The sequence below is a fragment of the Acinonyx jubatus genome, chromosome B3 (assembly GCF_027475565.1).
Source record: "Acinonyx jubatus isolate Ajub_Pintada_27869175 chromosome B3, VMU_Ajub_asm_v1.0, whole genome shotgun sequence".
Taxonomy (NCBI): Eukaryota; Metazoa; Chordata; class Mammalia; order Carnivora; family Felidae; genus Acinonyx; species Acinonyx jubatus.
Window position 1 is genome coordinate 122584572 of NC_069386.1, and position 14706 is coordinate 122599277.

At 37.7% G+C, this 14706-nt stretch overlaps 1 protein-coding gene and 1 long non-coding RNA gene across 12 annotated transcripts in view; one reads left to right on the forward strand and one right to left on the reverse strand.

Moving 5' to 3' along the window:
- Window positions 1-14706, forward strand: part of LOC106983583 (uncharacterized) — a 94027-nt gene that overhangs the window by 47197 nt on the left and 32124 nt on the right. The gene's annotated exons all lie outside the window — the stretch shown is intronic.
- The window catches only part of CEP128 (centrosomal protein 128), a 376215-nt gene that overhangs the window by 15558 nt on the left and 345951 nt on the right, over window positions 1-14706 (reverse strand). For 7 of the 10 annotated variants that reach the window (XR_008299568.1, XM_027066336.2, XM_053224789.1 and 4 more), the window contains 2 exons: window positions 9442-9519; window positions 4856-4969 (listed from right to left, as the gene is read on the reverse strand). Coding sequence is in view for 7 of the 10 variants with exons in the window: in XM_027066336.2 (XP_026922137.2) it covers window positions 4856-4969; window positions 9442-9519 (192 nt within the window). In the remaining 3 variants the exon portion in view is untranslated. Of the gene's footprint in view, window positions 1-4855; window positions 4970-5407; window positions 5456-9441; window positions 9520-14706 lie in introns of those variants that run through there. The other 3 variants (XR_008299569.1, XR_008299570.1, XM_053224790.1) reach the window with 2 other exon arrangements.

Sequence of the window (14706 nt, forward strand, 5' to 3'; positions counted from 1 at the left end):
ACATCTGTAAAATTACTTGAATAATAATACACTAGTGATGTATTTTAATGGTTATTAAATAAAAATCACCTATAATCTTGAATTGTACCAGGATTGTGCATAGCACGTTTTAGCAGCTACTGTTGTAGAAGATTTAAGGTATGTACAAAAATAGCTGACCTGAGAGACAAAGAGCTAACAGCCATTAATTGCTATGAGCAAAGTATAAACAAATCATAAGAGATTCAAGGAGGGAGAAACAGCTTCCAGGAGAGAAGCATATACTTATATCACATGCATGCTTACATTGAACAAATACAACAAAGGGCTTTGGCAAACTCTGCCTTTATAAACTGTGCTGAAAGCCATTGTCAACACTTCCTCACCTACCTGATCTTATCCTGTAAAACATCTGCTTCTTTTAAAAGACGTTATGTACTAAAGTCTTCAACTAGAAACTGAAAATCATGATTTTTCTTTCAGGAGGAGGAAGGAAGGGAACAAAACATGCCTTCTGTGATTTTACTATAAAACCCACTGCTAATTAAAACTATGTATTTAGCATAAGTGAAGAGCAAAAAGGGCGGGCAGCAAATGGGGATTTCTTGGACAAAACCACGCTCCTCTGTGAATTCAGATTAGGAATGCTATGTTGACTTTTGAACGTTCTGTTCTATTTGAAACAGCTGGGGCAGCAAGGAAGCCTGTATGTCCTACAGAAACCCAATCAGATGAAAGAGAGGCCATGAAATGCTTCTGGTGTCTACACATGGAGAGACAATGTTGTGTCAGACTCAGCTTTGAATTCCAAACATAAACTTTTAGATCAGGCTTTGTCCAGTAAACCTGGTCAGCTTCATACAAAACTATGTTATGCTCTCAGAAACTGTGGATGTTGGTCCTGCTGGATCTCGAAAGGTTTGTAGAAATTGGATTTTTTTTCTTTTTATTTAAATTCTAGTTAACACACAATGTAGGATTAGTTTCAGGTGTACAATATGGGGAATCAACACATCCATACATCACCCGGTGCTCATCATGTCAAGGCCACTCCTTAATCCCCATCACCTATCTCACCCATCTGGTTGCCATGGAAGTAAACAGCAGGAGATCACGGTAGCCCTGGCTGAAAGGGAACCTGCCTCCTATGCTTCCCACTAACCCTACTCTCCACCAGCAGGGGGGTTGTGCTGGATGTCTCACCGCCTTCTTACAACAGCAATAAAATGAGAGAAGTCAGTTGCCAATATGGTTCTGTTATCTCAACAGATAACTTTCGGTCAATAGTAATGCAGTCAGGGTTCTACAACTGTAATGCTAATAGTGATCCTGTTCCAAACAAATGTGCACAATACTCTTCCCTGTGCCTTGTCATTACAAACCTCTTTTTAAAAGTCTTTGAAGCATCTTTCTTTTCTCTGAACACCAGCTGCGATGTATTGAGGCTTCCGTTACAGTAGTTATCCTTTTGTCTTTTGCACTACAGTTTGTGTGAAGGCTTTGAATTCCTGAAGGTTGGTAATGACTTTTCTTTATCATGTCATTGCCTCTAGCCCCTAGCAGAGTGCTTGTATATAGTAGAGACCCAAATGTTTGCTGAATGTTATAATTAAACAACAAACACGTATATCCTACAGTTAAGAAATGGAAGCTCCAAAAAGGCAGGGAGCTTTGTCTCTTTTGTTCACTGATGTGAGTCGATGCACCTAGTAAGTTTGTGGCACATAACTTACGCTCAGTACATATTTGTTGAATGCATGGATAAGTATTATGAATTTCCAAAGAGCCTGGGAAGTACTTATTTGACTGGTAAGTAAAGAAGAGGAAATATTACACATATGCGTAAAGGAAGAAAGACTAGATTGGCCATTTCCCCTTTCTTTAGACCAGGGCTTGGCAAACTTTTTCTTTAGAGGGTCAGATAGCAAATATAGGCCTTTTGAGCCATTTAGTCTCTGTTGCACCTTCTCAAATCTGCTGCTGAGTGTGAAAGCAGCCACAGACAATATGTGAATAAATGAGTGAGGCTGTATTTCAATAAAATTTTATTTGCAAAAGCAGCTGGCAGGCAAGATTTGCCCCACTGGAGGTAGTCTGCTGATTCCTGCTCTAACACAATTATGCAAGAATCATCTATTAGGATTAAGACAGAGAGGTAACTATTCCCTCTGTAAAGACCATGCCTTCTGCATCTTTTTACATCCCTCATCCTCACCTCTAACAGGTACGTAGTACAGGGCTTTGCAGTGTGGTAGCTGCACAGTATGTTTGTAGAATTAAACTGAATCCTACAGCAAGTGATTTCCCAGAACCGCAGTTGTCAGTAGAACCAACAAATTCAAGTTGCTGCAATGTGCCTTTTCTTTGAACTCTCCTAGCAAAATACGTGGGAAGTTAATAGCTGCAGAAATAATGTCAAATAAAACTAGGACACCTTCTCTCTTGATAGAGTACCAATGCCTCTTACTTGAGGCATATTCTTTAGGATGTCAATAATTAACCAGAGGTAGTTTTTTTGATTATCCCTGAAGCCAAGAAACGATTAACCACTGTCTCACTGCCCATCTGAGCTCATGCTTCTTTTGAAACTTTTTCAATGAATTATTTTCACAAAAAGCACATGAGCAAATCATTGTTGGTATCCACAACTGGCCAAAATGTGCTCCCACATTTTCTGCTCCAATGACTACAAAAATATATTCTCATGAGTGTTGAGTTAGATGACTGCATTATTTCAGGCCAGACATCTGTTATAAATGGTGATAGTGTACATATTCATTACTGAAAAGGATCAATGTTTTAAAATGTTTAAGTAATATGAATGTGGAACAATGTCATCATAAAATGTGCTTTGTGCCCTTTTCTTATACTTGAACTACATATTTGTGACATTTTCAACTTTTTCTCATTTTGCTAAGTGGTGGCCTCACTTACAAACCAGGCCCGATTTCCTCTTCCGCTGCAAATATAATTTTTAAAGAGAACTCCAACAAGATTACTTGCCGAACATGTTACCCATTCATAGCTTTGCCATATGCTGTTATGGAAATTACAATGATGTAAAGCAATCTGGGTGTCATGAGACGGTACTGATTCACCTGACACCAAATCTAACCGTAGTGGGAAATAATGCTTTAAATGTTTCATTTGCATCTAGACCTCTGTTGAACTAAGAGACATGTACTGTGTGTGTATTTTTGGAGACAACTGACTTTCACATATTAAAAATATAGTTCTATATTTGGTGCTAGAAACATGAAGGTATATGAGGTCCAAATATACACTATGATAGCTTAGGACATAGATTACTGAAGTCAGGCAGATTTAGGTTTTAACTCTGGTGCAACCATTTAATCACTCTATAATCTTCAATGGTGGAAGAGGAAAACTAATGGTGCCAACCTGTCGCTGGGAGGATTAAATGAGAGAATGCTTATATAAAGCCTGTGACACCTACAAAAAGAGCAACTTATGTGGTTGGCTCAACAATGAGTAGTTATTACTATTAGCTACTGCTGCCTAACTCTTGTGCTTCTGTTGAAGGTTAGGAACAGACTCTATAGGTGGTGGAGAAATGCTTGAGTATATGGGACCTGTTGGGGATGCTGGGAGCTGATTTAGTGAAATGAGGATATGCTATAAGAGACAACAAGGTCACTGTTATCATCAATACCAAATGACAAAAAACAAAGGGAAAAGGGCACAGAGTTACAGGATGCCCTTTTCACAATGAGAGCATCAATAATGTGGCATAAGTGTGTTGTTTTTATTTGGGATGGTGCAAGTGGAGAGCTCATTTTAAGCATGCTAGGGAAGGGCATGAAATTATGAAAATGAACACTGCCTTTATATCCACTGAGCATTCTATCCAATTACATTCAGAGGAGGGAAGAAGCTTCTTAGAAATAATTATGTTTGGCTGTAATAAGTGAATATATACAGTATAATGAATATTCATACATACTGAGGTCTGTGAGAATATAAAAAAGACAGAAGAACCTTTGCCTTTTTTTTTTTCTAAATTGACTTGGGAGTATACATTTGAATATAGATGGATTCTCTCTAAGTCAGTGTTCTGAATGGGAGACAAACTAGGGATGCTGGGCAGTGTCTGGAGACACATTTTGATGCCATAACTTGTGATGGAAGATGCTACTGGCATCTGGTGAGTAGAATCTAGGGATGCCGCTAGATGTCCTATAACACGTAGGACAGGCTCCATAACAAAGACCTATCTGGCCCAAATGTTAATGCCAAGGTTGAGAAACCCTGCTCTAAGCTAAAAACTGTTCAGGGTCAAATGGGTTTAAAATCACCCACACCCCAGATGGATTTTGGGGAGACTCCAGGGAAGGGCAGACTTTTTTGTCAATATGGTCAAATGTTCCCAGGCTCCTGTGTTGATTCCACACCAGTGATCCATATGCTGAAGTAGATGAATGGAGTTCATATCCTCAGGGAAAAAAGGACTATAAATGCCAAGACTGTAGTTTACAAAGTACTATGTGTTACTGGACCTTCTGGAGACTTCAGCACTGACAGTGGCTGGATTTACACACAGAGGAGGGCAACTACCTATGTCAAGTCTCTGGCCAACCTAGAGACCAGGGGTTTCCTTCCACACAAATTTCCTAAACAACATCAAAGCCAAGAGACAACATAGTAAGCAACAATGGCATAAAATTAAAGATAGTTCCCATGTGCAAATTTACAGGCAAAATCTTTGGATTTTTATTCTCTACTCCCACAAAACTGAAGAGTAATATCTTTTCTTTTACAAGTACCCTTACATGAACCCTACAGGGGTAGCCTAGCAGGTTATAGCTATAAACATGGGTAACGCTCAAAGACTGAAAATGGATACAAAAGACATTACTTTGGAGTCTTTGACTCCGTACTTGGTATCATCTCGGCGCTGCTGAAGAGATTCTTTGTGAACTCTGTATTTAGAATATCTCCCATCAATTCTCTCAGATAAACTGCAGGAATCCTGAAAAACAAAAAAATAAAAAACAGCAATGTCAAAACCAGGAGGTGAGAGGAAAATCAGTACTTGAATTGCGCATAAGAAAGTATTGATAATTATAGGTGGTTAGGGAAATATAGGGGAATTACAGGTTGCCAAGGAGGAAGAAGAAAACAGTCTCTGGATGCTACCTTAAAAATAAAAACAGGGTCCCACATTGGTATTTGTGTCCTTTTTATACTAGTCCTATGCCAGTCTGAAATGATCGACATCCTTTAGTTGAAGGGAAAAAGGTTTAAGTAGCAGTGAGTTGTCCAAAGATGGTCATTAACGACACACTTTTGAATGTTGTGTACTATCTCTCAGAGTAGTATCTGACATCAAAATATTCTATGTTAAAAAACAATATTACCTTTGAGAGTAGAGTCCTCGTTCATCACTAATTCTTAAACAATATTTTACCTTTTAACCAGCATATCACGTTGACTTTGAAACTGAAGGGTATTTCATCTGCCCTCAAAAGAATAAAAAGATTCAGGTAATAAAGAAATTAAGAAAAGTTTTGGGGTCATTCATTCTTCTTCCCCCCTCTCTCCTTCCCTTCTTCCCTTCCTCCATTTTTCGGGGGGAGAGAAGGGAACACAGCAGTCACGATACCCAGTTACTTAGACGTTTCCATTATGAATTAGGGGAAAAATTAGAATAAAATGAGGGCAACTGATTTGCATATGTAAGAAAAATTATCTATGGGATCTCATTCCCCAAATAGTCCCAAGGAACTTATTGAGTGTTCAAGCTGGAAGGGGTATTAGAATCCCAAAGTTCTCATTTTTATATATAAAAAGCTATAGCCCAGGGAAGTTAAGAATGATTTGCCCAAGACTAGGCAATTTGTGACAGATTGGGCTTCAAGCCCAATGCTGTTTCCTTCCTACCATACCAAATATGTAAAGTTTAAATGTGGAATTGTAGAGTTGAGCCACTTCTTCCAAAATAAGTTTAAAAAAAAAATGAGAGACACTATGACATGTTTAAAGAAAAAAGCCAAGGCTATCTAAATAGGATGAAATATGTATTTGCTATAGCTTATATTTGCCTAGAGTCATAGACTGTAGCATTTTTTTAATTTATTATTAAAAAAAATTTTTTTTAACATTTATTCATTTATGAGAGACAGCACAAGCAGGGTAGGGACAGAGAGAGAGGGAGACACAGAAATGAAGCAGGCTCCAGGATCTGAGCCGTACAGCACAGAGCCCAACATGGGGCTCGAACTCACAAGCTGTGAGATCATGACCTGAGCCGAAGTCAGACGCTTAACTGACTGACTGAGCCACCCAGGCACCCCTAATAGACTGTAGTATTAACAAGAAATATACATGTGAAATACATCTTCATATATATGCTAGTGAGGCCAGTGTGAGTAGGAACCATGCAGATAATATTGTATAAGCCCTTCATTTTAGGGATGAGGATATAAGTAAGATATTAAGTAATTTTGCCTGGTACATGAGCTTGGATCAGAGTTTACATCTTTGGGCTCTTGGTGACAGTATCCTGATTTTTAGAATTAAAAATCATTAGGTTGACTAAATAAGCTCTTTTTAATCGTAGAGATGACTTTAGAGTACATAGAGAGTGGGTTTCAAGCTAGAGGCAGTAGGGCAAAGAAAATGGGTTTTGTAGTTAATACATGGAACTAGGTCCCAGTTCCAACTAATTTACATACTCCAAGCTTCAGTTTCTTCAGCTGTAACTTGGGGGAAGATAGTGCCCATGAGTAGCATGTCTGAGGATTTTTTTTTTTTAAGTAATACAGGGTTAGAACTTAGCTACTGCCTGCTGCATAGTAGTGCAGAATACTTGCTAAATGAACTCCTTTCCATTTCAAGCTAAAGGTTTCAATTTTAATGACTAATATTGGAAAGTACAATTATGAACTTTGGAAAATATTCTCCCCCAAAGTTTCACTATATAGGTATCTTCATATGTGTGTGTATATATAAGCTAGAGTTGGAGATAATCACTAGCCCATACGATAAAAAATAATAGTAAAACCTTTTGGTAATAGTATTGAACTTTTTTCTTTCTAAGTTTATTTATTTATTTGGAGAGAGAGAGAGAGACAAAATCCCAAGTAGGCTCTGCGCTGTCAGCCCAGAGCCCAACATGGGGCTCAAACTCACGTACCACGAAATCATGACCTGAGCTGAAATCAAGAGTCAGAGGCTTAACTGACTGAGCCACCCAGGTGCCCCAACAGTACTAAACTTTTAAATTGTACTTATGAATATCCTGTTCAGTGTAGACCCTGGAGAAAAGATGAGCTGTCACTAGAGGCTAAATTATATTTTTATGCTGGTATAAGATGACATCGGCTTCTCAGTGACAAACGCCACCTGTTGTCTGCCCTTCCTTCCCTTAGATGACTTCTGTTAGCTACAGAGAAAAAAGCAGAAAGGATATATATGGGTGTAACATATTGCCTACTCTCCACATTGGGTAATATTAGGGTGAGTGGAAATCACATCTTCTTGGATACTAGTTTCATAATCCTTTGACAGGGATTTAGAATACAAATACATGGGGGGGGGGGCGCCTGGGTGGCTCAGTCAGGTAAGCATCTGACTTCGGCTCAGGTCATGATCTCACAGTTGGGGAGTTCGAGCCCTGCGTTGGGCCGTCGGCCTCCATGCTGACAGTTCAGAGCCTGGAGCCTGCCTCGGATTGTGTGTCTCCCTCTCTCTCTGCCCCTCCCCTGCTCCCACTCTGTCTCTGTCTCTGTCTGTCTGTCTCTCTCTAAAGAAAAATGGGGCACGTGGGTGGCTCAGTTGGTTGGATGTCTGACTTCGGCTCAGGTCATGATCTCACAGTTTGTGGGCTCGGGCCCCACATCAGGCTCTGTGGTGAACGCTTGCTCTGAGACTGCTTTGGATTCTGTGTCTCCTCCTCTCTCTGCCCTTCATCTGCTCACACTCTGTCTCACTCTGTCTCTCAAAAATAAATAAATGTAAAAAAAAAAAAGAATAAACAAGCATTAAAAAAATGCAAATACATAATTAAATCATGAGAAAGAATTGAAACTTTAGCAAAATGTACTAGAAACACTTGGATTTGTTCTATTTGTTATAGTCTAGATTTCTGGATATGTCAGCTCAACCCCGGATCCCTTTCAATTATGTTTAGTTGCTGAACTACCAAAATATGCTAAGTGAATTGATGTTAAGATAGTGCAGACCTTGAGAGCCACATCGTATCAGTGCCTCCAGTAATCAATATGGCATGATCAGGCTATATTTCCTACTCACTAGATTCTCAAATAATATGTTAGATACAAACAAAACCTAAATATAACATATTATATTTTAAAGCCAATGTGAAATAAGAGGTTCATGGTTTTCAAAGAGAACTCTCACCATTGTTAATTTCAGCCATATGGGGCCAGAAAATTATAAATTGCTAAAACTGTCCATTGTGTATTCATCCCAAAAGGGATATTCTCTGGCCTGAACCTTGTTTGGCAGGACTGCTGGCAGGGATAGTTGTTTTGCATCTCTCCTCTATGAAAACTTTAAAAGTTACAATAGGTAAATCCACACATGTAATTAATCTCCTAGATAGGGAATGATTTGTAGAGTTCTATTAACGAATAGCATGAGATGTAAAATCTAAAACTGTGGATCTGAATTCAACTATCATAGTATGGAAATAACCTGTGTACCTTCATGTCTCTAAAACAAACAGTACTCTGAAAATCTGTAATTAAAAAAAAAAGAAGATAGTTCATAAGGTGAAATTGCTTATCAAAACAGCTGTCTAGGAGTACTACTCAGCAATCAAAAAAGAATGAAATCTTGTCATTTACAACTACGTGGATGGAACTAGAGGGTATTATGCTAAGTGAAATTAGTCAGAGAAAGACAAATATCTCTTTCTCATACGAGGACTTTAAGACACAGAACAGATGAACACAAGGGAAGGGAAGCAAAAATAATATAAAAACAGGGAGGGGGAGAAAACATTATGAGACTCTTAAACATGGAGAACAAACAGAGGGTTACTGGAGGGGTTGTGGGAGGGAGGATGGGCTAAATGGGTAAGGGGCATCAAGGAATCTACTCCTGAAATCATTGTTGCACTATATGCTAACTTGAATGTAAATTAAAACAATAATAAATTAAAAAAGCTATCTTCAGTGTAATATGTAACCCCTTTTGAATCTTAGGTTTTTCTAAATTAAAGTTAAAGCTTTGGGAGGCCAAATGAGCTTCTAGTGTGAGGGTAAAAGTCTCTATTTTTCCTCTAATATGTAAGTTCCAGTATTTTCAATCTTGATTTAACAAGTATCAATAAAGTCTGATAAGATGGAGTATTAAAAATCCCCTATGTTTTCTGGTCTTTCCTCCCTCCCTACAACTTTCTTTGCACATCAGGAAGATGTCAAATGTTCTCAGTCAGATAAGAATACTGAAAGAGACAAGCCAACTCTTTCTCACTCTGAAGTCTTTGAAATCTTCTAGTAAGCTCAGTTTCTCAGGCACAGACTCCAGATGGTCCAAGGCCACTCGGGTACTCTGAAAAAGAAAACATAAGGAAACCAAACATTATAAAAAATTGATCAATACTCTCAGAAACCAAGTACTAAAAACCACTTGTACCCAGGGTAGAAGCAGTTCAAGCTATAGATTTAGTCAAATAAGAACAGATATAATAGTATTTCTAAGATAACTGTATCTTTTTAATTCAGAAGAATTATTTCCTTTCACGAAGTATATGAGATGCATTTGCAAAACTGACTCACATAAAAACTTTTCCTGGATAATTATTTTCAACTGACATGCTATGAAACTTTCTATAGAGTATTTCATATTAATATTAATTTACAAACCTGCTTCAGTGAACATCAGAAATAAAGCACCAAATAATACTGAGGGATAGATGAATTTGCAGTTACCTCTCTATGGAGCATATTAGAGATCCTCACATGTTGCCATTACAAAGAAGAAAAGAGTTCTCAACAATTATTTTAGTTCAAAAGGAAGAGGAGGTTGTCATAAAACTTTGGAGAAGCACCTGAAATTAAAAAATTGCCACAGGGACACAAAATCCTGTTGATTATAAATCAAAAACTTAGTCTTTGATTAGGTGGTCACTGATTTACACCCACCAATATAAACATTAAGAGGGAATGATCTGAAAATTCTTTCAAAGCCAATATAAACTAAGAAGTGGCGGAATAACCTTGAGACCAGAGACTGTATCATATGCATTTCTGCATTCTTAGCCTTGTCACAGGGACAGCACATCTCTGTATCCTCAGTCAATAGATATTAGCTTTTAGATTTAAAATGAGTTGCAATTATTCAATGAAATAAACCACAAGTCCCATGGCTGATGCATGGGAAGAAAGTGCAATGCCTTGCAAGAACCTGAACGTAAGTTTGCAAAGAGTTGTTGAAAAGTTATTGGCCACCCAATATTCTATGTACTGCTCCCTTACATCTCCCAGGTGAATGGTTCTGAACAACCTAACATGAGTACAAGTGACATGTCTCACTTATGAGCTGAGTCAGTTAAGAGCCTATGTGTCCCATCCCAGCCCTGGTCATGAGGAACTTGGAGGCCACAAGCTTCAGATGACATAGCCACAAGACAGGAGAGCTGCCAGCCATATTGGACTTCACATGAGTGACACATCAACCTCTATTGTGTTAAGTCATGAGATTTCAGGATTTGTTAATGATTACATAGCACAGTTGCCTTAATTATTGAAAATAATGCCTGAGAATTACATAATTAAAATGTAGGGTAATCAAGTGGTCAATTTTTTTTGTTTTTTGTTTTTTTTGTTTTTTGGGTTTTTTTTTGGTGGGAGGAGGCTCCAGATTATATGAGCTTTTTTTTTTTGTTTGTTTGTTTGTTTTCCTCAGAAGTTCAGTTTCCCTGGAACTAGACAGGGTTAGGAACTGGTGTTATCATCATTTGGTATACCCACTTACACTTAATCTTCTATTTCAAATCCTCTATCTCATCCCAATGCTGTTGCCTGCCTTCACTTCCAGTACAGAGCTTCTCCAGAACATATGCGTACAGCTCTGCAAGGTTTGTGTTGGGGTAGGGATGGAGACAGAGTTGAGAGTCTAACTCTTCCTTGCAGACACTTTTGATATACTCACTTCCACCTTCTCCTTCTGTAGAAAACAGTACATCCAATTCAAAAGCATCTCTAAAATTCTTCAGGGTGAAGATATTTGCTTTCCATCTGTATCCCCTTGATAGGCACTTGGGTTTTAACTTCTCTGTTTTGAGTCATTTTACCATTTTCCCTTCCGTGTTCTCCATCTTGGGAGTTCTACCCGTCTTTTAGCTGTCAATGCATAAATCGGTGTTTCTCTCTCTTTATATTCTTATTTCTCAAGTGTGATTTTTGAGAGAAGAGCAGAAACACCCTCACATTACCATTTTGAAACTGGAAGTCATATGCGCTGTTTCTTCAAGTTCGTAAAAATCTTCTTTTCCAGTTCCATTTAAAGGATTTAGTATTTTCTTCCTTCTGCTTAACATTTATATGCTTGTTAGTTTTTTTTTTCCACATGTGTTCACTTAAAGGCCCATGCATTTTAAATGGCTTCATTTGTTTTTTCATATGTAGGAAAGATTCATCAAAATGACATGTTTCTTAATATAGGCCCCAACATGTAGGTTTAGGAGAGCAAGTAATTTTAGCCACCATATGTGTTATATTCATTTCAATAGTAAAATTCCCCCAAGAATTATATTGGCCCTTTAACAATAAAATACAAATAAATGCCATGGTGATTTCAAAGCAAAATTTTTTTGTGTGTCAAATAAAATCTTCTTCATAAACAATGATTCTAATAGCCTTGTAGTTTGGAAACTTTATTTCCCTTTTTTTTTTTTTAAATCCCATAAATCTTCTCATTTAGAAGTGACCCTCTGAACCAGGGAGAAGTATGGTAAACTCATTTTGTTCTTAAAATAAGCAAATGATTTCTTTCCCTACTGTAAAATTCAGCATGTTATGCCAATATTTTTGCTTCAAATTTTCAATCAACCAGGTGGCTGTGTGAAAATTTTTTTTTCTTTCATATTTTCACATACTAGTTTATTTTGACTGATAGTTTTTGGATGCATATTCAAAATGGCAAATATATACATACATATGTATATATACATATACATATATACATACATATATACATATATACATATGTATGTATATATTTGAACCTTAAAAAATCACTGGCTTCTACTTTCTTAAGTACAGTTATTTTTCTACTCTCCTCCTCCACCCCCCACATCTCCATTAAGGTCTTTAAGCTTTCTCGTCATCTTATTTTAGTTGTGGCTTACTTATATTCCTTTCATGTGTTGTTTCTAAGTATCTTAGCATCTTCCTCAGTATCAGAAATTGTTTCTGATACACAAGGCTTTCCCTTCATCCTTATAGTCTCGTCAATCGGGTAACATCAGATGTGTATCTAGGTATCACAGAAAGATCCACCAGACATAGATGGCACAGGTCCTGTTCTTTAAGAGCTTTTAACTCACTTGGGGGGGAGAAATTTGCACATGCAAAAGATGTAAGAATTATACAAAGAAAAGTGGACTGAATTTATTTTAAAGAAATTATATATATAGATGCTGAGATTTTTAAGGCATCTGCAATGGTACAATAGGAAATAATGAAGACAATGAGTCCAGGCCTGTAGGTATCTCAGGTCTCATAATTTCATCAGTAAGTGATATTTGGGGAGAATATATTTATTTTCTGTCGATGTCTCTCTCTGTATACATGTGAGCATGCTTAAAACCACCACTCTGGCATACAGACTTAAGAGTACGCATATTCACAAACTTTTTTTCTTTTTTAATAATGTGAGACTGTCTTAGGCATTATGATTAGAGTCCGCTCACATTACATGTCACTTCAAGTTCACTTTTCCCCAAAAGCTAGCGGTGCTAGAAAAAGGGGACCATTAAGAAATGAATAGTCTAAATAAGGAACTTGTTGGTTTTTAGATGCCACAAAGATCCATAAAGCATGTTAGTTTCTAGGGCAACTCGTGCAGAGTCAGGGAAACTTTTTATTTTTTAAGTTGGTTCATTATTTTCTGCCTTACACTATCTAATGCTTTAAAGGGCACAGACAAGTCTCCGCTGTTAGAATGAAGGGAATAATTTCTCCAGTTCATTCAGAAATGGCACCAGCAAATGACAGGTGTTTAACCTGTCTTTAATTTTCTTATTGATTTTCTAGAACTAAATGGGACATTCACAAAAGGATTTAAACACTGTTTCTCTTTTGAAAATATCAGTAGATATTAAATTTCATATCAAAATTGAAAACAAAGAAAAATTCACAATTAAGAGTCCATTTCATAAAGGACCAATACATTGTGTATAATGCTTGGTTTCTCAGAAGCTAAAGAGCTGAACTTCCACTGAGCTAAGAGTGGTGGCAAAGCAAATGATCAATTATTCCTAATTCCATTTAGTGGCATAATGAAAGACTGAACCATAAAAATGTAACTCAATTTCAAATACTTCTTAGCCCTCACCCCATGGTATGATGTAGTCACTATTGCTATTCCCATTATACAGATAAGGTAACTGAGAACCAAAGTGTGAATAACCTCCTCACAGTCATGTTGTGGAAAAACTGGGATGCGAATCCAAGCAGTCAGAGTGCAGATATGGCAGTGTTCTTGTTTTTATTTTTAAAGTTTATTTATTTTGATAAAGAGAGAGAGAGTACATGTGCAGTGGGGGAGGGGTAGAAAGAGAGGGAGAAAGTTCTGCCATGTCAGTGCAGAGCCCTAGGCAGGGCTTGATCTCATGAAACACGAAGTCACGATCCGAGTTGAGCAGGCACTCAACCGACTGAACCACCGGGCACCCCAGCAAAGTTCTTACATAAATATGTTCATGGTAAATCACCAGAATCTGTAACACTATTTTATGTAAATTCCTACTCCCTCTCTAGCTATCAGCTTTTAGTACTAGAATATTGGAGCTATGTCTCTGATGGGCTTATTTATGGAAAAGAAGTTTCAAGATGAATACAGGAAGAATTTCATCTAGTCAGGGCCGAAGTCTGTGCCCAAGACCACGCATCCAAATATACAAGCACAAAAGGGGTGAGGATATTCTTTCTGTTGATTAGAGGAAGCTAGGTATGAGATTAAGTTTTATGACACCAACACACCCTTTTCTTTTTTCATAACATGGAGCAGCAGCATAGCGCACAATCTGGCCAGGGGAGGTGCTTTGATGAATGTTGGCTGAATAAAGACAAAGGCAGCGTCACCACTCTGATCAACCCACTGAATCTTGGCTTCTTTATTAAAAACTCAGCAGCAAAAGTTTGCTGTTTCTCTTCTCTAGACTAAGGCAAGATCAAATGGTAGAAACAACAGTGAAATTCAGAAATCTTGTCCATTAGGCTCTGTGGCTTGTGCACCTACAGGTAGGTTTAGATATTAATCTGTTGAAAAGGGCGAAGAATATGCGGGAGATTTTCCTATTCCAAATCTTCAAACTGCCATGTAGCTGAGCGGTTTGTACTGGTCTATAGTGTATTTTTCTTTAGTTGTTCCTTTGTTTCCAACTACAGGGAAATTGAATAGTGCACTATGACAACATAAGTAGCAGCAATTAGGAATTAGAAAGGGGCTTCACTGCAGTTGTTAGAGTCCTGTCTCCTGTAGAGAAAGCTTAAAGAAACAGATTTAACCATG